Source organism: Heterocephalus glaber, unplaced genomic scaffold (genome assembly GCF_053883595.1).
Source record: "Heterocephalus glaber isolate CG9 unplaced genomic scaffold, H.glaber_assembly_v1.0 deba00000809, whole genome shotgun sequence".
In the NCBI taxonomy this organism is placed as follows: domain Eukaryota; kingdom Metazoa; phylum Chordata; class Mammalia; order Rodentia; family Bathyergidae; genus Heterocephalus; species Heterocephalus glaber.
This window is the reverse complement of record NW_028258163.1, coordinates 554,785-579,969: the sequence shown is the minus strand read 5'-3', so window position 1 is coordinate 579,969 and position 25,185 is coordinate 554,785. Positions and strand designations below refer to the sequence as shown.

The 25,185-nt window shown below is 43.3% G+C and overlaps 2 protein-coding genes across 14 annotated transcripts in view; both read left to right on the top strand.

Annotated features, from left to right (window-relative positions):
* Window positions 1–10,355: 10,355 nt before the first annotated feature.
* On the top strand, window positions 10,356–23,748 carry Patl2 (PAT1 homolog 2). 5 transcript variants are annotated; one of them, XM_087207301.1, is made up of 15 exons: window positions 10,356–14,133; window positions 14,321–14,411; window positions 14,989–15,164; window positions 15,739–15,819; window positions 16,616–16,725; window positions 17,176–17,241; window positions 17,471–17,612; window positions 18,983–19,100; window positions 19,197–19,294; window positions 19,678–19,731; window positions 19,831–19,964; window positions 20,345–20,504; window positions 20,995–21,135; window positions 22,232–22,329; window positions 22,846–22,999. In XM_087207301.1, exons 1-15 carry the CDS (start codon window positions 14,095–14,097, stop codon window positions 22,997–22,999), a joined length of 1,662 nt encoding a protein of 553 aa, XP_087063427.1. In that variant the 5' UTR covers window positions 10,356–14,094. The 5 variants fall into 5 exon arrangements, with proteins under 5 accessions (XP_087063427.1, XP_087063426.1, XP_021097322.2 ...); XM_021241663.2 differs by lacking the exon at window positions 15,739–15,819 and adding an exon at window positions 23,568–23,748 and having other exon boundaries at window positions 14,058–14,133; window positions 17,092–17,241; window positions 22,846–22,995; XM_087207300.1 differs by lacking the exons at window positions 15,739–15,819; window positions 19,678–19,731 and adding an exon at window positions 23,568–23,748 and having other exon boundaries at window positions 14,057–14,133; window positions 17,092–17,241; window positions 22,846–22,995.
* Spg11 (SPG11 vesicle trafficking associated, spatacsin) overlaps window positions 23,642–25,185 on the top strand; it is a 127,668-nt gene continuing 126,124 nt past the window's right edge. For 7 of the 9 annotated variants that reach the window (XR_015449728.1, XR_015449727.1, XR_015449730.1 and 4 more), the window contains exon 1: window positions 24,866–25,125. Coding sequence is in view for 1 of the 9 variants with exons in the window: in XM_004861718.4 (XP_004861775.2) it covers window positions 24,866–25,125 (260 nt within the window). In the remaining 8 variants the exon portion in view is untranslated. Of the gene's footprint in view, window positions 23,796–24,865; window positions 25,126–25,185 lie in introns of those variants that run through there. The other 2 variants (XR_015449734.1, XR_015449733.1) reach the window with 2 other exon arrangements.

Sequence of the window (25,185 nt, the reverse complement as noted above, 5' to 3'; positions counted from 1 at the left end):
CTTAGCCCAAGTGATACAATCAGCAACACCATTGCATCAAGTACATCTTCGAAAATGACATTTTGTGGTAGTTATTAATCTATCACCTTTAGCCGTGTGAATTAAATCAAGATCAAGGAATGACCCAACATATAGTGAATAAACTCTTCAATATAACAACTTTACCCTTTGGGATGGAGAGTTAGAAGGGGTTGGGGAGGGAGGGACAGATGGGAAGAAGGAGAACAGAAGGTTAGCTGTGTGCCCAGAGGACACAGGTGAGAAGGAAAAAGAGAATAATAGTAAAATAAAGAAGAACTCTGAATGAGGACCAAAACAGGGAACATGAACAATATGGGAGAGCAAGAGAGTGAGTGTGAGACAGAAAGGAAAGAGAAAAGAAAGAAGAAAAGAAAAGAAAATAAGAAAAACAAATATTTGTAAACAGTAGGAAAAAAATTAAAGATAAGAGGAGAAAAAGAAAAGAAAAGAAGAAAAACAAACTAATAATACTAATTTTGGGAATAAAAAAACAATGAAGATGTAGGGCCTCTTTCAGGGTATGTCTCTGCTTCACAATAGACAATGTGGGTAGCAGTGTGCAGATATAAGTCAATGAGTCTCAGCAAGCTAGTCACAGACCTATGAGATTCAGGCAGATTTCTGGCTGCAAGTCCCAAGTTGAGCTCCCTGTCCTCTTGTAGGGTTGAACTCTGCAGAGTTGTATTGCAGGTTCCAGCTGCCCTTCCCCGAAGATAGACCCAGTCCTGATGGGAGGTGAAGATGAATCCAACTTACCCAGTACTGTGATCTGGTAGTCCGGTGTCCTCTGTGTCTTTGTAGTGTGGAACCAGGTGTCTGTACAGAGAAGAGGCCAGAGGAGCGGGGGTGGGGGTGGGGGGAGGTGTCCAGTGGATTGCTGTCGGGGCACGGGCTGATTCAGCGTGTTCAGTTGGACTCCCGACCTTGGTAGGGCGTCCACAGACCTGCCTGTCTGCAGCGGGCTGATTCCGCATGTTCTGAGTGACTCGCAACCTCCGGACGGTGTCCACAGACCTGCCTGTCTGCAGCGGTATGATTCGGCATGTTCCGTGCGACTCGCAACCTCAGTAGGGCTTCCACAGACCTGCCTGTCTGCAGCAGGCTGATTTGGCATGTTCCACGGGACTGGCGACCTCGGTAGGGCATCTGCAGACCTCTATATTTAATTTCTTGTTGCTCCTGATGGGTTCATTCTGCTTTACTTCCTGGGGTTGTGATCCTCATTGTCTGTTCCTAGGATATTGTCTAAAATTTTTGGGGTGCTGGTTTGGTATTCATGAAGTTCCTAAGGTGCTCTTTGTCATGAAAGTATCTTATTTCTCCAACAATTTTGAAAGATAGTTTTGCAGGGTACATCAATCTGGGTTGGAGGCTGTTTTCCTTTAGGGCTTGAAATACATCACTCCAAGCTCTTCTTGCCTTGGGGGTTTGCGTTGAGAAGTCTGCTGTGATTGTGATGGACTTTCCTTTGAATGTGATTTGTTTCTTTTCTCTCACTGCTTGTAGAATTTTGTTCTTCTGTTGGGTTTCTGGAATCTTAACAATTATATGCCTATATGTAGATTTTTTTTTTTTTTTTTATCAAGGCTGTTTGGAGTCCTATATGCCTCACTTATCTGTATGTCAAGTTCTTTTCCCCTGCTTGGGAAGTTTTCTGCCATTACTTCTGTGAACAGTTTTTTTAATGTCATCTGCATTCTCTCCTGTTTCTTCATTGACTCCAATCAGTCTTATGTTATTCTTCTTTGCATCGTCTAGCAGCTGCTGGATTGATTTCTCGTGGTCCCTTACAATTTTGCAGCAATTTTTCTTTTCCTCCTCACTAATTGCAATCTTATCTTCTATATCTGAAATTCTGTCCTCACATTGGCTCATTCTGCTGTGTAGACTTTCAATGGAGTTTTTCATCTCCTGGAAATCTATTTGCATCTGTTTTATAGATTCCATTTGTTTCCTATGTTGGGATTCCATCATGTTCCTCAGCTCCTCTCTAGCTTTATTAATCAAGTCTTGCATTATGAGCACAATCTCTGCTGTTATCTGAGAAATTATTTCTGATGTCATTTTTTTCCAGATCCTCTTTTGTTGCCAGTTCAGGGAGTCCAGGTGGTTGAGTATCAGAGTGTTCCATCTCATTTCCATTAGGGGTTGCTGTAGGTGATCTGGAAGTTTGGTTTTGAGACTTGTTTACATGTCTTCTCGTGTGGGGGGGTGCTATTGGCACCCACTTGGCTCACCTCCTCTGGGCTGGGAGCGGTGGAAGCCCGGAAGTCCCTTCCTCTGGACTGGGAGCAGTGAAATGGAGGCCCAGAAGCCCCTACCTCTGGGCTTGCAAAGTGTCTGTTTCTTAGAAATAATACTTCCTTTTCTGGTTGCTCAGAGTTGGTGGAAGAACTCCTTGAAGTGACTTCTAGGTTATATTATTAACTCCTCCTCCAGGCACTTCTCAAGACAGAGGCACAGGTGATTGTATCAAAACACCAATTCTAACTTCTTAATCAGGGTGAGCTTTTGTCACATTCCAAAGTTGTGGGCCTTGAAGGAATTAGCCGGTCAACTTTCTTTACCCCACTTTGAACTGTTGGTTGGAAGATTTCCTTTTCCAAGCTGCCTTTATGGTGATACTGGAGTTCCCCATACCAGTAATTAGAGGAGATATACTCTTCCTGCTCAGGGTCACTCTGTCATTCAAACCTCTGGCAACCCATGTCCTAGTCTCTAGTGACAGGTAGCTTGACCCCATGGGGCCTGATGTCTTTCCCAAGAGTTGATTCCCAAGCATGATATGTATGATGGCACCTCAAGGAGGGCTGTCAAGACCACTCCAATAGTTATTCAGCTAAAGGACCCTAATCTATGTTCTCACAGAAGACAGTATTTCCTTAAGAAAAAAGCTAGGCAGAGGCAAAAGCCCATTGATGATAAGTTTTTGTCTACAGAACTGCTAGTACCATGCCAATCCCCATGCAATACACCCATTTTACCAATAGTCAGGCTATCAGAAGAATATTGCCTAGTACAAGATGTCCAAGCCATCAGTGAGTCAGTGGTATCTATTTACCCGTTAGTATCAGGCCCATTACAGTCTTTTAGCACAGATCTCAGGAAATAGTAAGTGGTTCTCTGTTCTAGATCTCAAAGATGCCTTCTTTTCTATCCTGGTGAATCCCAACTCCCAATACTTGTTTGACTTTGACTAGGAGGATCCCCCCAACAGGACTTCACCAATAGCATACTTGGACTGTCTTGCCTCAGGGTTTTAGAGACAACCCCACTAGTTTACATGGCCCTTAGCTCAAAACCTGAGAGACTTAAATTAAAAAAGGGAGGCCTATTAGAGCACATAGATGATCTTCTCATTTGTAGCCACCAAAGAATGATCTGACATAAATATTGTTAAGACTCTCAATTTTCTAATAAAAAGAAATTACAAGGTATACTAACATAAGACCCAGATTTCTCAACAAAAAGTCATATATCTGGGGTACATTCTGAGGATATGAGATAATTTGTCTGAGGACAAATATAAATGTCCTCCAGGAGAACAAAGGCAATTGGCCATCTGAGTCTTCCAGATTTAAACAGCAGCTAAAGGCTTTCTTGGGAATAGTGGGCATCTGTTACAGATGAATACCTATTTTTGAATAATAGCCAAACTCCTATATAATAAGTCCCTGACTTATGGACAGTCAAGCTGTGAACTTTCACAGGGTTTGTATAAGACTTACTTTATCAGACTTATGGATGAATTCAATTTATGAATGTTCTCCCAGGACAGAACTCATTCATAAGTTAGAGACTTACTGTATAATAATAGAACCCAAGGACCAGAAACTAAACCCTTGAAATAGACAGTGCTGCTCAAGAGGGGTTCAAGGCTTTAAAATTGCCCCTGAGGCAGGTCTCTTCATTAGGAATCCCAAACCTAACTAAGCCCTTTTCTCTCTTCATGTCTAAAAAATAGGGAGTAGCCACAGGAATGCTAACTCCACATCTAGGCCAAGAAAATCAACCAGTTGCCTACTTTTCTATGATACTAGATGTGGCCCACAAGCAGCACTCACTATGACACTCTTAGTTCAGGAAGTTTCTAAAATAATCTTGGGACAAAAGCTCTTGGTTTTAACTCCACAATAGGTGAAGGCTCTGTTAGACTTCAAGGGACATTTTTGTGGATGACCTGATATTAGGCCATCCTTATGAGAAACTCAGATGTCTCTCTTCAGTCTCATACCATTCTATACTCAGCCACCCTCCTCTCAACTAACTAAGAGGTAGAACATGAGTGTGAATAAACCATTGCCTCAAATTACACAATTTGAGATACCAGCCATTGACAGAGATGGCTAGCACATGGTTCACTGACAGCAGCAGTTTAGTAAAAAAATAAATGGCATTAAGAAAGCATGTTATGGCATAGTCATTCCTACCCAGGTCATTGAAGTAAGAAGACTCCCTCCTGGGACCTCTGCCCAAAATGCAAAACTTTTTTTTTATTGGTACATTTTAGGTATACAGTACAGTTACATTCATCATTGGGATCTTTTACCTGTATATGATGTATCTTGGTTCTTATTTTTTCCCCATTACCCTGTCCTCCCTTCACTCCCTCCACCCTTCGCTATTTACAAAGGCTTTGTTTCCATTTTTTCCTTTTCTCATATTTTTTTCTTTTCCCTTCTTTCCTTTCCCCTACCCATCCCATTTCCCCTACTCCTTTAGACCTTTTCTTCCTATTTCACATTATCAGTTATACATCCAAAAGGCAAAACTTGTTACTCTCACTGGGACTCTCTAACTTGCCCAGGACAAAAGGGTCAATATACATACTGAGCCCAAATATACCTTTCTGGTCTAACAGGCTCATATAGCTATCTGGAAAGAGGGTAGGTCCCAAGACCAACACACCTCCAAATGAAAAGGCCCTTACACAACCCTTCTAACCACTCCTTCTCCCATTAAAGTAGAAGGAATAGATAGTTAAACTTACCTCTGCAGGGAAAAGCCCAAGCACTTGACACTCCAATAAATAAAAAATGAATGAAAAGAAGAAGAAGTAGAAGGAAGAGGAGAAGGAGGAGAAGGAGGAGGAGGAGGACGAGGAGGAGGAGGACGACGAGGAGGAGGAGAGGCACAAACCTCCTACACTTGTGAACCAGTGGATAACCCCCAGTTTTTTTCAGAAAAAAAAAGCACCTACTAACTTGTTGAACCAGGTAAGTAAAATGTTTTGTGCCTACTAAGTAAATTGTGTGGCTAGTCTTGCTACTCTTCTGTTTGCTACACTTGAGGTCCTTTTCCCAAGCTATAACATGACCACTTTTGACTTTTTCCTGTTTCTCTTGGGATCCTCCTGGATGATTAAAAAACTGCCTCTAATAGAGAGAATGAACAATAAGTATTTATACAAAACCTTAAAGCTAATCACATCTTTCTTCTATCATTAAGAGCTACCTAAGAACTTGACAGACTGCCTAGATGCACATGTTCAGAGTATTGGCATCCTTCAAGATCAAACAGATTCACTAACGTGGTAGCCATAGAGCATCATAGGGAACTAGATCTTCTAACTGCTGAGACAGAAGAGTTATGTTTGTTTTAAAAAGAAAATGTGATTCCTACATCAATCAGTCCAAAATAGTGACAGATACAGCACAAAAACTGGCTGATTGCACTTCTAAGATCTGTAAGAAACTATCTGAGGGCTGGGGATTTAGCTCAGTGTTTCTGCTGCTTGCCTCACAAGCACAAGGACCTGAGTTTGATCCCTGGTACCAAAAAAAAAAAGAAATTGTCTGAGTCATGGATGTCTTGGCCAAATACCTAACATTGGACATCTTAGTTACTGTCCTGGACGTAGCCTTTATTAATGCTTCTCATAACCTTACTACTACATACGTAATCTCTTAGTCAACTTTGTTTCTTCTTGTTGGACAACCGTTAAACTACTGGTGCTGGCCCAAGCCCAGGATCAAAACCTGCCTACACATCTACAGCTCATCAAAGATCCTCAGAGGAGAGACATGGCTCCCTTGACCCTTTGGATCAGACAAAGAGTCCCTTGGTCTCCACATAGGTAGGGCCAGCACCCATATTCAGCAGGAAGTAGCCATGGAAAACCAACCTTCCTCCTTCTGCAACTGTCCAAGATTTTCAAGGAGCAGGTCTTTCAGGGGAGAATAGTGCAGATAGCACCATGGGGGCTGGGAAAACCACTCTCCTCCACCCACTGGGGTTTCAGCAACACCCAGGCCCAGTCTTCCTTCCATTGTTCTAAGAGAGGTAGAAAGTAATTTAACAAGGACCCAGAAAAATCTCTGAAGTTCTAGGCCAGAGCACATACATGTAAGATCTCCTTGCCCGAACTTCAGTAATAACTCAAAACTTATTAAAGGTTCATCAATATGGACTATATCTCACACATATATTTAAATCAGAGTGAATTCTGGGACACACATGCTTCTTGAAATCCTGAGATTACTCAGCCCTTGTCAATCATTCATGTCACTCTTAGCTAAAGACCCAGTGAGAAGTACCTGGGCTGGAGCCCACATCTTTTAAAATCCAAAAGCCAGATATATCTGTACGTGCAGTTCTTTGTACTTTCCTGTCATCCCAGCACCACTTTTCTTTTCATGGTGCATTTTTGTTGGACAGACCTCCCCTGAGCACATTTTCCCATGTTCTTAAACAACTGTATCTGCTTTTCTTTTACCAGTAGATGTAAGCTTTGCAATTCTTTGTTTATCATACACAAGAGCCTGGAATATATCTGCTGGATCCATCCCATGGATAAGTGCTTCTACAATCTGACCCCAACCCGTCCTTTTGATTTCATGGCTTACAGCAATAAATCATTCAACAGTTCTTTACCGAGTGCCTGTTAGCTGCCAGGTGCTAGGCTGGCACTGGGTAGTTCCCTCCCTGAGGAGCATGTGAACTTTAGTTTATAGACTTGTAAATAGATCATGACACCAGGATAGCAACTAACTTTACCTGGAGGTATTAAGGAGGAGCACACAGAAGACTTTGGTACCAAGGAAAAGAATATGAATTTTATCCTTTAGACTGTGATGCAGTGTCATCAAAACTGCAGGTCTTTTTTCCCTAGTAACAGGGATCAAACTCAGGACCTTGCACTTGCCAGGCAGGTGCAGTGCCACTGAGCTACATCCTCAGCCCTGGAGTTTCTTTTTTGTTTTTTTCTAGTTATTTGTCCTTTGGATTTGTTCTTGTTGTTTATTTGTTTTATTTTATTGCAGTGCAGTGGATCAAACCCAGGGCCTTCCTTGCACATGCTAGGCAAGCACTCTACCACCAAGCTATACCCCCAGCACCTTTTGGTATTTTTTGTTGAATATTTTTAAATGCTCTTCCACATAGCTTTCTTTTTCTCAAATTATAGAATTCATGGCCATAAGGAAAAGTTCAGACACTGTAGCTAAGAATTAAAAAATTAAGATCACCTGTTAGTCTACCTACTAAGATAAACATTGCTAGCACAATGGTACATTAGACCCAGAATTAATATATATAATAGTCTGCCAAAAAAATCTATACATACTTCAGGAAAAGAAAAATTTGTATAAATATTTTAAATTTATACTAAATTTATTGAAACATCATGAGATTAATACAAGTTATGTTTGGCCTCTACAATTACAAGAGGTGCTCAGAGTGGTGGCCATGAGCTTCCAGGCATTTATTAGCATGGCGAACTGCTGCTTGGGTAACCTTGGTCATTGAGGTTGCTGCACATGAATTCTCCATTTCTTCTCTAAGGGCCAGCAGTGCGGCAGGTTTTCTGTGATATATGACATCCTCTTGGGTCCCATATATGAGGGAAACACCATCTGTTGAAAAAATATCATACTATTTTTCTTTTCCTGAAGTGTGTGTACATTTTTTGTGAACTCTTTATATAGAGAGAGAGAGAAAGAGAAAGAGAAAATCATTCTGTATATGTTTCTTTATACCACTTTTTAATTTAACCATATAACAATGACACTGTATTTCTGTAAGAATAGAGATCTATGCAATGATTAGGGTATGGCCAGCTGATGGGGCAAGTGGGTATGACCTGTCAATTACAGAGATCCAGGACACATGTGCCCATGCATCTGGACCAATCAGAGAATGCTATCTTCAATTCTTCTGGCATGAAATCAAGTGTGTTTTTGATAGGACAACCCAAATCTGACATCAGAATGGAGGATACAAAACATGGCAGCCATTAACCTCATGGACACTGTGAGTTCTTTCACTGGCCCACTCTGCACTCTGCACTCTGCAGTATATTTCTTTTCCTACTTTAATTGGTCCACACTCACTCTGTAGAGAATACTCCTTTTCCTATCTTTCATAAATGTAAAACCTCAATACCTTTTGCACATTTCTTGTCCAATTCTTTGTTCAGGACAAAAGGTATCTGGAGGGCCAGGGATTTAGCTCAGTGGTTTCACCGCCTGCTGGGCAAGCGCAAGGACCCGAGTTCGATCCCCGTTACAAAAAAAAAAAGTATCTGGAAAGGATCCCTGAAAACAGTACAACATCCCAGACCCCCCTAACAATAGCATTTCATTATATGAATAGGGGATAGTTCTAGTTTTTTCTTATTATAACCCATGAAAATGAGATAGTAGGTAAAGATGTGGCAAGAGCTGGCTGGGAAAGTAGACATGACCTGTTAACTGTAAGATCCTGGACACATATGCAGAACAGTTCCCAAAGCCCTGCATGTGGGCTTCTCTTGAGAACTTCAGCAGTTTTAGATTAGATGGCCTAGACCTGATGTCAGCCTAAGGAGTGGAAGATACAAAAAGACAGTTGACAGTGAGCTCTTTACCAGTGTTCTCTTGCACAATAGTCTACCCTCATGCAGTAGGATGTACTTCTTTTCCTATTTTCACTTGGCCAAAATTTGCTTTGGAGAGCCTGTTTGTTTTCCTACCTTTGTCAAACATAAAACCTTACTATCATTTGCATTTGTCTTGACCAATTCTTTGCTCAGGACAGAAAGAACCTAGAAACCACCTCTAGAAGGAGACTCCAGCACCCCAAAACCCGGTAACAATACAAAGTAGGGAGATAGATCTTTCTCAAATGGGAAATGGATCAAAAGATGGAGGGAGATGGAGAGGAGGGAAAGGGGATTACAAAAAAGGAATTAAGATATGTTATATACATGTACCAATTCAACACAAGGAATATAAATATTATGTAATGCAAACATGAACTAAAATTTTTTAAAAGAATATGTTAGCTATTAGAATCAGCTGCTGTGTTAAAAAAACAGAGGAAATTACAAAGAGATTAAAAATGACAGAGTAAAGACTGACAGCAAAATACAGCCTCTCAGTACTTGAAATCAAGTGCTGAGAAAACAACTTGATGAAAAAGGAAATAAGTACAGTGGACTCCCAAAGTTTGTAGGGGTCCTAGAACACTCACAAATTGTGAAACACCATGAATTTCAGATATGCTCAGAAAAATAACTACAAATGCCTATTTTTACAGTTTAAACCCTAAATATGTGATGTCTCCCACAGTTATGTTATGTTTGTATGTTTGTTTGTACCAGGAATCAAACTCAGGACCTTGCACTTGCCAGGCAGGTGCTGTGACACTGAGCTATATTCCCAGCCTATATAATTTGTTTTGTTTTGTATTTGGTGCTGGGGATTGAACTCAGACCTTACACTTGAGAGGCAGGCAGTGGAACCACTAAGCTACATCCCCGGCCCTCCAGCCTATATAATTTAATTTAATAAAATACTGTATTAATAAAGCCTTAGACAGTGCAGGGTATTCTGGCAGTATCTCAGGAATCTTAGGGCTTTAAGAAGAACAAAACTGAGAACACTCGAGAAAGATAGCTGCACATGGTACAGCACCCTGTTATGATGCTGGAAGTCTTGTGCATCTGCTGGAGATCAATTACAGGGCAGTAGCCTATCAGCAGCAAGAATTGAATAATGATCTCAGATTGGCTACTTGCAAACCTCCTGCCAAAAAACAATTATGGAGGATATTTGGGATTTCCTCAAACATTTATTAGGTTCTAAGGAAAAAAAATCTGTGAACAAGTGTGGCCTCAAACTCTGAACCTTCACTTCGTAGGGCACACTGTAGATCTCCAGCAATTGGGAGAGAACTGACAGGAAAATTAGAAGCCACAGAGAAACTGGAAAAATGGAGCACAGTGCAAACAAAAGAATGAAGCAGTTTAGAAAGCTAAACTTGGCTCCCAGGGAGGGGGACCTGTCTCCACTAACACAAGGTAAGTTCAGGGAGGGTTGGCAACTCCAAGGAGAAAAAACAGACTAGGCCAGCAGCACTAGCCCTAAGAAAAGCCCACTGTTGTAGTAATCTACAAAAATAGAATAGGGTTTTTCTCCAAATGTGACTCACTGCACATGGCAGGCTAGGATTGGAGAAGAAATCCAGTGCAGCACCCACTATATTTGAGAGGGTTTAGTCAGGAGCCATTTGGGAAGGTTAACTGTTTAAGACTGAGCTACAGAACAGAACAACTACACTTCAGAGTTTCTGGGGTCATGCTAACACAGTGACTGGGTAGGAGACCGCCACAAGAGACAGGTGCAAGTGGGAGTGGGCTAGACATAGGCCCCTGAGAAGTTTAAGCTCAAGCCAGTAAGGACAGTCTCACCCTCCAAGTTGAGAGGCCAAGTCAGTTGTCCCCTTTAAAGGGGACTGAGTCTGAAAGTGCTGGCATATAGAACAGCTGAAACAGTTAATTCTGAGCAAATCAAGCTCATAGTCACACAGCATTGAGGAATGAAGAAGGGAACCAAAAAGAGGAAGTTAGGAAAGTTTTTATTGAAAATAAGGAGAAGAGAAAAGGCTCCTGGTTTCTCCAGGAGGGGAATCTGAAAATTGGACTTTCCACATGACTCCTCCTCGGTCCAGAACTTTTTATGGATAAGTGGAGTAGGGGAATCACTTAATTGTTTAGTTGCTGCCTATCACAGGTGGTTCTGTTAGTTTAAAATGACCTATTAGAACCTGGCTAACTCAGTTACTCAGCATGTAGAGTTTAAAGGAAATTGGGATTTTAGAGAAAGAAACGGTTATGTTGCATTTTTTAATTCTTAGAAACTCAAGAGCTTAGTACAGAGTGGCTGCAACTCCCTCTGGTAGGGAGGGGTTGCATTCCATGTTGCTTGAGGAAGTTCAATCTTCATCCAATATCTTAGTTCACAGTCTATTTTTATTTTAATTCTTATCAGTATGGCTGATCCAACTCCATCCAACTCCACCTCAGCCTTTTCCCTAGCTAGCTGCCTTATTCATAAGCTAACTAAAACTACTGTTTTTATACAACCTCTTGACACACACCCCTGCCCTTCCACATACATCCAACACAGAGCTCAGTGGTCTGCTTTTGGTGGTTTCTGCCATCTTGTTCTCCTGCCTTTATTTATGCCTTGGGTGTCTCATATAAGAGAAACCACATGACATTGAAACTTGTGAGCTGGACATGGTGGTGCACACCTGTAATCCCAGCACTTGGCAGGCTGAGGCAGGAGGATCACCATGAGTTCAAGGCTAGCCTAGACTGCATAGTGAATTCAAGGGCAGCCTGAACTACTTAGCCAGAACGTGTCTCAAAAAACAAAAAACAAACAAACAAACAAAAAAACAAAAAGAAAGAAAGATCTTTGTCTGATTTATTTCACATAACATTGTGATCCCAGGTACATCCATTTTCCTACAAATGACTCAAATTTATCTTTATTGATAGCAGAGTAGTACTTCATTGTGTATAAATACCACATTTTCTTTATCCAATTATCTGTTGATGGACATATAGGCCACTTCCAAGATTTAGCTGTTGTGAGCTGTACTACTAACATGGGGAGATACACGTCACTGTGATGATGTCTTTAACTCTTTTGGGAAGATATCTAGAAGTGGAATAGATGGAATGAATGGGATGAATTTTTAGTGTTTTGGATCTCCAGACAATTTTTGGATAGCTTTCCTTGGAGAAGTATTTTCTGTGTAAGGTTATAGTGTCCTTTGTGCAAGGTTGTGGCTCTAGCTTCAACAGTTCTTGTTATCAAGTATGAAGTTCTTTCTTTTGTAACCTCCTAGGCTTCATTTTATATTCATTAGAGTGTGACACAAGTGACTCCATTTTGATTTTAACAACTTTCATACTAGCAACAAACCCTGGGTGAAGTTTTTGAAAGGAAGCACCACTATTTTTCTTTTTCTGGTTTGTTTGTTTGTTTGTTTTTAGACAGGGTCTTGATATGTAGTTCATGTTGGCCTTAAACTCACTATGTAGCCCAGACTGGCCTCAAACTCAAACTTGAAGTGATCCTCTTGCCTTGGCCTGCCGAGTGCTGGGATTACAGACTAGTACCACTTGTCTTCATTTCAGTTCTTGTAGATACTGGGGTAGATTCTGGGGGCACACAGAAGACACACTCTTGCTCTTCCATAGGATGACAAATATAGAAGCAGACCTACAGGACCAGGAATGTTGGTCAGTGGTAGGCACTTGCCTAGCACGTGTGGAGCCTTAAACTCAATCACCAATAACAGAGAAAGAGAGAGAGAGAGAGAGAGAGAGAGAGAGGATCCCAAATTACCAGAACTTGGTGGGCACAATGAGAAAAAGGTATAAGGACTGGTGAGCTCATCTAAAAAGGGTAACTAATCACTCAATCCAGCCCATAAGGGAGGAGGGTATCTGAGAAGGCTTCCTGAGGGAGCTGAAGCCTGAGTCAAGTTTGTTTTTCCCATTTAAATAATTATAATATTACATTAGAAAATTCAATAAAACATCTGAAATCACCTTACAATTAAAACCACTCTTCCTTTGTAGCTTCATTTTGCTTCTGGCACAATGAACAGCATATTACCTGCAAAAATACTTTTTGTTTCCTTGGTACTGAGGATTGAACCCAGGGCCTTTGCACTGAGCTACATCCCACCCCTTTTAAAAATGTTTTATTTTGAGACAAGGTCTTGCTAAGCTGCCCAAGCTGGGCTCAAGTTTGCAATCTTCCTGCCTCAGCTCCCAGAGTGCTGTGATTATAGGGCTGTATCACCAGGCCCTAGTCTATGTGCTTTGGTACTAGTACCAACAGGAAGACTCTTCAGAATGAAAATCTGCATGCAGGAATTATTTCTCCCTAAGACCTAGTCTCTCAAAAAACCTAAATGAATCACTTCTGGAACACTGGAATTCACATTTGGCCCTTTTCTCTGTAATGCCAAAGTAAATTATTTGGAGGTTCTTGGAATAAACAAATGAATAAATTTACCAAAAGGCCTAAACCCAATTCAGATATTTGAAATATTTTTCACTATGAAGCTACTTAAATTTTTTTCTCCTACATATATAGTTCTGGCCCACAGCAGAACTTCTAAAATAAATATTTTCCTTTGGAAACACCAAAAATCATGGTTTTATAACCATGACAGTAACCTAACTTAATTTCTGATATAGAGGAATTAGCTTACCTTTTATTCAGAAATTCTACAAAGTCGTATGTATGTCAGCTGAAGACAGGATGTGGGCACAGAACCTGGGATCACTGTTTAGATGAAACTCAGATGCATGTACAAGCAGTAGTAACATACTTGTTTTGTTGGTGATAATTTGTTTTTCTCCTGAGGTTCTGGACCAGTTTTCCATTAGAGCACTCAAGAAGAGATAAAATTATGTTACCTCAAGAAAAAGTGTCTTTACCTTGAAGATCTAGATTCTAAATTCATAAGAGTCCTTCATCAGTGAGCTGGGTAGCAGATTAAGCTCATGTGGCCCATTGAAGGGCCAGAAGTACCAGGTGGACTTGAGGGAACCTGAAGTACACTTTCCTGAATGTACAGGAATTTGCTTATTAAGCAATCTCAGCAGGATGCACATACAGCTTTCTTGAAGCAAAACCTAGAGATTAAATGGAATGCAATCTCACAATTTTCCAGTGAACAATGTGGAGAACAGTGGTTGGAGGGATGCTGGCCCTTTAACAGGTGAGGGCAGGGAGGAGTTGGGGCCTCTTTAAAGCTGAGAGCAGCAAATAGGCCCTGACTGCCATGGCTACCCTAAGCAGGAAGAACAGCAACAGTCAAGCGGTGGGTGTCAGCAACAAGGTCTCATTGTGCACAGATGGTGGCTGGTGGTGTTCGTGTGAGAAGTGCTTCTCTTCCAACTCCTATCCCTGTCCTTTAATTCTGTCTCATTGCAGAGCAGCTCCCTAGAGGAGGCTAAGGGTGGCTGTTTAAGTCTCTTAAGTCTTCTTAAGTCTCTTCCCTGCCCCAGCTTTACCTTCCAGAGGCTGACAATGCTTTCTCAGTGGAGGACACAGCCTTAGAGGAAGACTGCCAGCCTACCAAGATGAAATGTCTCGAAGGTATAACCAAGTTGGCCAAAAAGCTGGGATATGGAGGCCTGCTAGTCTGCTTCAGCATAAGCTTGGGCACCAGAATTAGTGGAAGTGATTCCAAATTCTTCAACTTGTTAGCTACATCACATGGGGTGACTTGAAATCACATTCATAGACTTTATTTTCCTTGCCTATGTAGTAAAATTACAACAGCCTTGACAGGCTGGCATAACTGTTCAATGAATAGATACATGTAAATTACCCGGGACGCAGGGTTAAACTGAGTCAGAGCAGCTGGCACTTGTTCAGTTAAAGAGGCAGCAGAAGGGGCTGTTTGGTAGGAGAAGCAGCTGGAGAAGAAGCCTGTGAGGGACTTAATGAGGTCATCAAGGAGGCAGCGCGGCCAGTAAACCTTGGCACCTGTTAGGTTCGATTTACATTAGTGGGGGACGGTTTGGGGTACAGTGAGGTAGGGAGGCTGAGAACCCTTAGAACAGAGATGTGGGCCAAAGGTGGTTCTAGAAATGACTAACAAACAGAAATGTTAGAGTAGCAGCCAGTCTAGCCCAGACTCCTCATACTGAACCTATTTCTTCCTCCACAGGCCCACATTTACACCAAAGGCCAGGCAGGCTGTGTGGCCCCATGATTCCTAAGGCAGAAGAGAAAAACAAAGTGGCAGAGGAGGAGGATTTAGATCCATATTTGGTCACAGACCCTGATGAAGAAGAGAATGATCTTGGGGATCCAGCTGCACTCGATGCCACTCATTACATGCAGGTGCCCTGGCAGGAGTTAGGGAAAGGGTTGACCACAACTGTCCACAGCTCAGACTGACACAACATACTTCTCCTCTTCTCTACCACTTTCTAAGGTTCTAAATTTAACATTTTCTGTTTCAGGCTTGAGACTGAGTTAGAGACTCTCTCTCTGTCCCTCTTCCTGCCTGGTGCCACTACAGTTTCTGATGCTGATTTGTCTCAAAAACAAGGCCTTGTCCTGGCTGTGCACAGCCCCCTAAAGGCAGTTACCTGAGTCCCTGTGTTTCAGCAGTCCATCCTGGTATTTGTTCCCTTAGTGTCCATAACCAGTGGAGAGAGACAAGGACTACCATGTAGCAATGAGGTGACTCAGACTTTCCTTCAACCTCTTCCTGAGACACTCATCTTGCTTCTTGGGGGAAAGAGGGACCCTAGCCCAGGTGTCTTTTGAATATGAAGGCCAGGTTGCCATTGTCCCAGGTATTGAAATGACTGGCTCTGCATCCCCTCCAACATCCCTCCCTATGGATGTGAGTGAATGTGGACGATACCACAGGGGCCCATTGGAGCCTGGGTTCTCCTCCTTGTTCCAGAGAGGTCTATTCAGCTCTCTTGGAATCAAGAGCCCTGGTGTGCTGGGGATGTCACCTGCCTCCTTGCACTTTCTGTGGCAGGTGAGTCTGCTCCAGTCCTCCTCCTGTGAGGAGGTGACTGGGTGGTGAAGAGGACTCCATCCATGAGCATGCTGAGTTTCCATCAATCATGTTCACTCTGTCCTCCTCTCTGCTTCCTGCTTTCTGCTGTCTTATTGTGAGAAAAGCACCCCAAATGAGGAGTGGGTATGGGAGCTGCCCCATCATGTAGAAGAGGTTGGTAAATAGCAGATTGTGTGCCCAGCCATGGGTGCAGATGAACATTCATGTGGAAAGATTAGAGCCCATTCCTATCCTATGAAAGATCTCAGCAGATGAGCAGTATTAAACTTAGGGCTAGATAGAACACCTTCCCTCAATGAATTGCACAATGGGAACATGGAGGCCAGGATTCAGGAAATCCTGCAGGAAGAATTAGAACTGCTCCAATGAGGTCTTTGGATGACTGAGGAAAGAGAGTGCTGCCTTGATGGCTAAAGACCCAGAGCCTGAGGGAAGACTTAGTTATAGAGACAAGAACTAGAGGTGTTGAAAAGCACCCCCCCACACACATTGTCAGGGACCTATGACCTGACGTCTAGAGGTGACAAGTCTGGTGAAAAAGCCAGGAATCACTGTCTGACGCCCTCACAGCTAGCTGGAAGGATCTCCAACACAGCAAAATTTGGGAGGAAGTTTTTGTTTTTAAGGGAAAAGGCAGGTGAAAGTATAAAGGCAGGACAGAAACAACCTGAGCAGGTTCCCTTGGCAGATGCTCCCCTCACCACCTTTGAACTCCTCTCAGTCCCTGCACTACCTGTCACCAATTTCTTTCCAGCCTGCATTTCCCAACACCAGCTCTCCAGCTCGGCATTTTGGACCTCAACAGCCCCTGCTAGACTCATCTCTCTTCTGCAATTCACTGCCCTCATGGCCTTCTAGGCTCAGGTACTGGTTCATTGTGCCAGTAATTACAGTGACAAGCTTAGTTCTTTCTAGGGGCCTCAGGAGATGGTGGCTGAAAAGGGTGAGGGCCACTAACAGTTGCCACAGAAAAACACTTACAGACACCTAATACAGAAATTTGAAGTATAGTATAATCTCTTGTCCCTCACAGATGAAGTAATGAAGCCACAGGGAGATTAAAAATTTGAAGTCCACTTCAAATTGTCAGGTGACAAAACTGACAAGGCAGTTTTCCAACTGTTGCAAGATTTTCTACAGCCAAATTGCAGGAAAATACATCTTGAGGGTGGGGAGTTAGAATTGTGCCTTTTCCTATTGGTTGATGTGGGGGGGGGTATAAACAAATAGGAAGCCCTTGGATGTCCATTGGAATTTACCTGGAGGGCCAGGGGAGCAGAGCTTCCTTCCTCCCAGCTCAAGATTATTTTTCAGTCATCTGACCCAGCTCCACCCTCAGCACCAAAGGATCCTGCAGCAGCAACAGAGTCAAACACCAAGGTAAAGCCATAATGAAGAGCAAGCTCCAGGGGAGCCTTCTGCAGGCCGGGTATTCTCTACTGGCCAGACATCTGCCCCAGTCCCCTGCACAGGTGGCACTATCTGAGGCTGCTGTCCAACACTGCACTCTTTCCCATCATGGCCAGAGGACTCTACTGCCTGCCCACCCCTCCTTGGGAATTTCAGTGTGGGTCATTAGGCCTAAAGGGATGTTCCTCTTGGCTTGAAGTTCCTCAGCCAAGAAGACTTGGTTTCAGCAGCCAGACCCTTATGCTAACCTCATGACCCGAAAAGAGAAGGATTGGGTGACAAAAGTGCTGATGGCTCAGCTGCAGAGCAAGAACCCCCATCTGGAAGATTATTACTATCAGGTAAGTCCCCAGGTTTTTGTGGCAGCTTTGAATTGGGGGCCAAAGGAGCTTTGGGGGCCTTCTCTGATCCTCTCTTCAACTTATAAAGCTCCTATCTATTCAGGTGGGAGAGACAATCACTACAGGACAAGGGCCATTGCTAGAGTTAACATCCCAAGTTCTTTCCTTTCTAGTCTACACTTCAGCCAAATGGGATTATTTATGATTTCCCGAACACTTGGGCTTTGTCTCCATACTATGCCGAGAAATTTCCCTATTCACCTTGGAAATACAAACTTTCCCAAGTTTGCACACTTTCACGAGTATTAGAAATATCTTGTTGCAAACATTCCTCTATTTTTTTAGGTTTAAAACACAGAGATCTTGCCAGGTATGGTGGTACGTGTCTATAATCCCTGCATTTGGGAGCTGAGGCAGGATTATCATGAATTTAAAGCCAGCCTGAGCAACAAAGTAAGACCCTGTCTCAAAAAAGCAAAATTAAAAATAAGGAGGCTCTTAAATTGTGAGATTCAATTTGTTGAATTAAACAAGTGCTGGCAGACATTTTAACTCATTCTCCCCTGCTTCCTGTCTCCCTTTTATTTATGGGGCAAGTCTTTGTGTACTTTTTCCATGAGTTACTAAACATCCTTAAGCTTCCTACCAGTGTTCTCACCTTTACCTCCTTCCCATTTACATTAGTTTCTTTGCTTTCCACTAATTTAAACCTTCCTCTTTCTGCCAAGATCATTGAAAGTGAAAAATTTTGTACTCACTTTTTTGGCATTGCTCCTAAATAAAAAAGCCTATTCAATTCTTTTCTTTTCTTTTTTTTCCTAATTCATAATCAGTGGCTTTCTTTTAGTTATTTTAATTTAGGATTCCTCAACTTGTTTTAAGAAGATGTGAGAACTACTGAGAAAATCCAAAAATTTATAAAACTGGTCCAAAAGCCAACTGACAAACGCATCTGTAGTGCTTATTCTGGACTTTGAGCTGTTTATGGTCCTCAGGTCATCAGATAAACTCTGCTTTAGGAAAGCACAAGAGGGACCACGGGTTACAATGTGGAAGAGGACAGACGCTGTGTAACATATGAGCTTGGAACAAAGAATGCCAGAATCTTGCAGATGCTGGAGCAAGGGACCTTCCTGGCTCTCCACTTTGTTCTCTACCCTGTTGCCTAGCTTGTCTAGTATTATTATGAGAATCCCAAAACAGCTGACACAGAGCTTAACCCTTTAGAACAGCTTCGAGGAAGGCTGAGGTACCAGAGTCATTTCCAGAATGATTGTTGTAGGAGAGGATGAATTAAGAGATCATACTTAAGAATCTTAATTCTAAATTCAGAAGATGAGCATAGATTTTTTTTCCCCTTCTATTCTCAGAAATATTATGAGAAGCTAGAGAAGAAGGCAGACGAAGAAAAACATGGACAAAGGAACAGGGTTCAGTCTCCTAAGTTGGTGACACCTTATGTTCAGAAGGCAGAGGCTTATGAATCAGGTAGGACTAGGCTGATCTACTGACCTGGGATAGACATCTGGGTGAATGGTGGGTGGAAAGGGGAGAGGAATGTGTCTCCTAATTCCTTTCATACAGTGGTTCGTATTGAAGGTTCCCTGGGCCAGGTAGCTGTATCAACATGTTTTAGTCCTCGCCGAGCTATTGATGCTGTATCTCATGGAACTCAAGAGCAGGTGGGAACATTACTTTCCCTGAACCTTTTTTTTTCTTCTCCCATTTCAAAGAAAGGTCTAGAACACCTTCATGTTTGGGTTCAGATTGCAATCTAAGAGTGAGGAAGCAGCAAAACCAGACTGTGTCTAGTCTTTCCAGCTCAATGTTTAGCTAATATGAACCCTGGGCTGCTGTGTGGCATTGTGGCTGATGGCCAGAGACACTTTTTTTTCCTCCAGTTCTCTGAGACAGGGTCTCATTACGTAGCTCAGCCTGGCCTTGAACTCATTATGTAGCCCAGGCTGGCCTGAAACTTGTGGTCATCCTCCTGCCTCAGCCTCCCAAGTGCTAAGATTACTGATGAGCTCCACCACGCTGGGCTCTATAGACTCTCTTCTCCTAGGATCCAGCAGCGGCAAGCAGTCAGAAGCTTCGGGTATTATGCAAGATTGAGAGGGTGAGATACTGATTCCTTGGGGAGGAGTTCCTGACTTAGTCTTTGAGAACAGGAGAGTGCTCAAAGTTGCCTCTTCTTTTTCCACTCTCAAATTTCCAGATGTTCCTTCCGTTACTAGAGATAGAGGAGGGCCAGAAGGATGGGCTTCCACAGCCCTGCCCCTTTGGGCAGCAGGACAACCAGGTTGAGAAGCTCTTCCAAGCCTTAAAGGCCCAGGAGCAGAACAACCTAGAGTGAGTATGGGAGAGTCCCAGGGAGGAAGGATCAGCAAAATCATTGGTCTTGCTGCTATCCCTCCTTCCTAGCATATAGCACTCTCGTGCTCTCTCTTCCCTCGCTCCCTCCCTCCCTCCCTCCCTCCTTCCTTCCCTGCCTTCCTCTCCCTGTGCTGGGGATCAAACCCAGGAGTGTTCTACCACTGAGCTACATTCCAACCCTTTGTATTTTTTATTTTGAAACCATCTCACTAGGTTGCCCAGGCTGGGCTCAAACTTGTGATCCTCCTACCTCAGGCTCCCAGAGTGCTGGGATTACCAGACAGCACTACCATACCTGGTTTATGGCCCTCTTTTGTGTTCTAAACTCTGAAGTGCTCTCTTCTCTCCCTCTACAGGGAGATAGCAGATAGCTTCCTGCAGGTGCTCTCTGTGAGGAAGGGGAAAACCTTGGTGGCCCGGCTGCTGCCCTTTCTGCTACCTGATCAGGCTGTTAGCCTTCTTCTGGTTATTACCCAGCATCTGCCCCTCCTGATCCGGAGGGATGTGACTGACCAGGTACCATGAATTCAGTGTAGAAAAAGATGGTCTTCTGAATGGCTTAGGGGTCTTGTGTCCCCTCCATTCTCTACCCCCTGGAATTGTCAGCAAGGTGCCTGCTTGACAGTGAGTGGGGCTAGCCCCACCTCTCAAGGGAGGAAGTTAGTTACAGAACAAACTACTACACAAAAAGTAAATCATCCAGTGTGATGAGCAAAAGAAAATAGGTGAATGGCTGCACAGATTTCTGCTGTGAATGTTTGAAAGAAAACAAGCCTACCCTTTCTCCCCCTATAAGTGTTGAGGCCTTAAGGAAGGCTTCATAGAATGGGTGAATACTGCAGGACTCAGAATTAGAGAAGGAGAGTAATTAGTGGAAAGACCCAGGAAGTAATCTAACTAGGAAAAAGTCAAAAGCAGTTCCCAGAAGTGGAAGGGGCTGTCTGCAAGGCAGGAGGAAGTGAAGTTACAGTGAACTTTGGGAGAAAAGCTTACTGATCTTTTTCAGGCCCTACATATGTTATTCAAGCCTCTGGGAAAATACATCAGTCATTTGACCTTCCATAAACTCCTCCAAGGACTTCAGGGGCTACTGTTGCTACCACCTGGCTCCTCAGAGAACCAGGTCACTGTGGTACTTCAGAACCAGGTAACACATCTGGGAGGCTTTTCTTTTTCTATAGATGGCTTCTGAGTCACTAGTGGGGAATAAGTAAGAGAATGTTCTCCTCTCTCCATAAATCTTATCTTCTGTGGTGCTTCTAAACTTCTTGTGAGCATAAGATCACCTGGAGAGCTTACTAGACACCATTTCCTTGGGCCCATACCCATAGAGTCAATCAGAAGGAGTGCCCCCTCCGCCCCTTGTGGTACTGGGGTTTGAAACTGGGGCCTTTACACTGAGCTACACCTCCAGCTCTTTTATTTTGTCTCTATTTTTTTTTTTTTTGTATCAGGGATCAAACTCGGGACCTTGCACTTTTGAGGCAGGTGGCAGAACCACTGAGCTAAATCCCGGCCCCTCCAGGTCTTTTATTTTGAAACAGGGTCTCACTAAGTTGCCCAGGCTGAACTCAAAATTATGATCTCTTTGCCTCAGCCCTCAAGGGTACTGGGATTACAGGGGTTCACCATCACTCCCAGATCTATCTGCTTTTCTAACAAGTTCTCTAATGTTGCTGCTGGTGTGAGCCTCTAGAGCAGAAGTCACCAATTTTTTTACTTGTGTGCCTTTTAAGTAAGAAATTCTGAACCATACCATACATGTGTTTATAAATCATATATAACACTGTAACAATAGGTATATAACAAATACAAGAAAGTTTAAAATGATGTGACTCTAGATGTAAAAGTTCTGATAGTCTTTCAACATTCTGGTATATTGTCTTGTGTACCCCACACTGAAAATTTTTGCTTATAGTGCTTCTTTTCTGTGGGATCCACAAACTACCTACATCTAATTTTTGGACCCATACCTGATCTATTCCCTGATTCTGGGTTGTAGTGCAGGAGGGTACATTTAATTAGCTCTCAAAGAGAGGTCTGTGGAAGCTTCAGAGCAGTGATTCCTTTGGGAAAGTCAAAGTTCTTTGGCTGGTCAGTGTAAAACCTGACAGCTCCTATGGTTATTGGTCTCCATCTATGTATGTTAATCTGCCCTTTAATTGGGAAGATACCAGAACTAAAAAAGCCCTAAATGCCTAAAGTGAGCTCATTTTGTCCTGGACTGTGTATATCACTTGCAGTTTGGAATATCTTTGCTCTATGCCCTGCTGAGTCACGGGGAGCAGCTGGTGTCCCTGGATTCTTCCCTAAAGGAACCCAACAGGGACCGCACAGCTTGGTAAGATCATAAAGGCTCTGTCAATAGTATTTCAGTACCCCTGGGTTGTGAGCCAGGTGAGAGATTTAATAAGTGGCATTTCCATTATTAGGGAGATGGTTAGGCCCAGAAAGAAATAGCAGGGTTGTGGCTGGTTTTGTTTTTGTTTTCTTATAGTGCCCTAGAGTGTTGATCTTCCATGGGAAGTAACAGTAATTAACAGTAATTAAGGGGATAAGTTTTAGAGTCACAGACCTAGATTTGAGTTCTAGATCTGTCAATTGGCAACAATACAACTTCTTACTGTTTCTTTAGTGATGATACTGATTCCTGAGAGTTATTCAGATTAAGTAGAAAAGAAGATATACAAAGTTTAAGCATTGTCTGGCACATACCAAATGTGCAGTTGTTATCTTTTGCTACCTGGGGTTTGGTGCTTGTGATAATAGTGGTGGAGAGATAGTACTGAGACTGGGTCCAAGTCTGTTTCTTGCATAAATACAAAGGCTCTGACTGTGTTTCTTCTCTGTCCTCTAGGACAGACATGGTAGTTCTGGTTGCCCGGGAGATAGCTCGAATGCCTACAGCCTCTCTGGCAGAACCCCTAGCCTTCCCTAGCAACCTGCTTCCCCTGTTCTGTTGCCTCATGGACAAACAACTGGTTCAGCAGCTGGAGGCCAAAATGGAGTAAGTGATGGTAGAAAGAAAGTCACAGCCCCTGATTCAAGCCCAATCTAGAATCTGTCATTCACTGCCCCACTTCTTTTAACAAGTTTCTCTGGTTTGAACCACTGGTAGTACATGCATGACTGTCCCATGGGACACGTTGTACAATGGTGGCAGAACTGGGACAGTCATGCGTGCACCACTGATGGTTCAAGCTGGCCAGCAGCAAGATATATGAATTATGGCCCCATCTCAAACACGTTAAGCTAAGAACATGGAGGATAATGTGCTTTCAAAGTAGTTCAAGACACTCTGGCATTTATTGAATAATCTGACCCAAGTTTGAACCGTACCGCCAAACCTTTTAATTTATTCCAAGGTGTTTCGTTATTTATAGTCATATTGAGGGCAAGAGTTGATTTGAATTATTCATTCATTCAAGAAATATCTGAGAAACAACTGTTCCAGGATACAAGCATGAATACTAGGGGTTAACTCTGGCCTCAAGTTTTACTGTCTGGAAAGAGCCAGGTATTAAACAACAATTACTTAGAAAATGGAATCGTTGCAGTTAACGTCTGTTTTCTTTGTAGGGTTGTCTGATCTACTGATCAGTTTGTTTTGGAATACCTTTACCGGTATGTAGGAGGCTTAATCATCCACAAGAAGTTGTATGAGTGCTCTACAGCAATCCAGACAGTCTGAAGATATTTCTCATGCCTTGGGATATTGGAAAGCTCTGCCTCAAATATTTTCATTTCCTTTCTTAAAATCTAAATGTTCCTAAAAATGAAGCATGCATTAATAAGATAATTAAAGAGGTAATCAAATGACGTGTTGAAATTTGTAAGTTTTGAAACTAAAACGAAAGTCATGAGTGAATGTGTTAAGATACCCTTATAAGGTTCAGGCTCTTGTTATACATAACAAAAGTTTAACCTGGGACGATGCTTCAGTGTTGCCAATTTTTAAAGAAAATAGCCCTATGGATTGGATATAAATATCTCCTCCAGGATAGGAAATGTTTCATTTTTGTCAGACAAGATTATGCATTCATCAACTACAATGCCTTTTATGAACCAGGCACCTTTTTAGACAAGAGGTAACGGTAAGGAACAACAGAAAGCCGCTGCTCTTTTGAAGCTTATGTTCTGGCTGGACAGGAACTGACAGAAAATACCGAGTAGTGATAAATACTGTGTGGAAAACAAAATTGGGTGATTAGTGACTGGAGTGGAAGCGACTTTAGATGAACTTGTGTGAGAGGGCCGGTCACTAGGGGTTACATTAAGCTGAAACGTTCAGAATGGAGGGAAGAATGTGTTAAGAAGGCACTTAACACATTGCTACCCAACATCTCTCTCCTCACCCGGCCACTCCTCTCCTCTGCTGACAATCTTTGATTGCACTTTTCTGAGAAAAGTAGAAGGAAACGGGAGCTCTACCCTCTCTACCTCTTACTATTCCATCTCTCTGCCTGTTACAATGGATAATGACCTCAACATTCAGGTCAAAACCTTTATGGTGGATCAAAACTGTAAGGCCTGGGTCTTGCTACCAAGGAAGTGGCACCAACCCATGGTCTAGGAACAACTCAGAAGCGAAGAAGGCAGGAGCCGGTTTCCACAACGAGGAGGGGGTAGCCAAATTAAGAAAGCAACAGCGAGACTAGGCCTTCACGTACTCCCGAGTAGCTAAACGGAGTGAGGGTCAAGCAACTGTGGCTTTAGCGGAACTTGGTAGAGTCAGTGTCACTTACAAAGCAACAGGGCAGAGACGCCCGAGGCTTCCGGGAGGAGTCACGAGGGAGCGCCTGAGCGGCTCGCAGCACCGCGCATGTCCAGTGCGCAGTGAGTTCCGGGAGAGACGGCGGCCAGCGGCAGGGGCTGAGATGGCCGCCGCCGGGCCGGGCGCCGGGAACGCGGCTTCAGCAGGCCGGAGTTGCCGCGCAGAGGCCATGGCGTGTGTCCTACCTATGCTGTTGGTGCCTGTGCCTGCTGAGGCGACGGGGCGCCTGGGGCTCCGGGCGCAGCTGCACAGAAAGCAGGAGGCCCTCGGGAGTCTGACACCCGCGGGCAGCCTTCAGGTGCTTTCCTTGGTGCCGGGCGGCCCGCGCGGGGGCAGCTGCGGCCTCCAGGGCCCCTTCCAGCAGTAAGTGAGGCGGGAAGCTCAGCGGCGTGGGTGTGCAGTGGGGAGGGCGACACCCTGGGG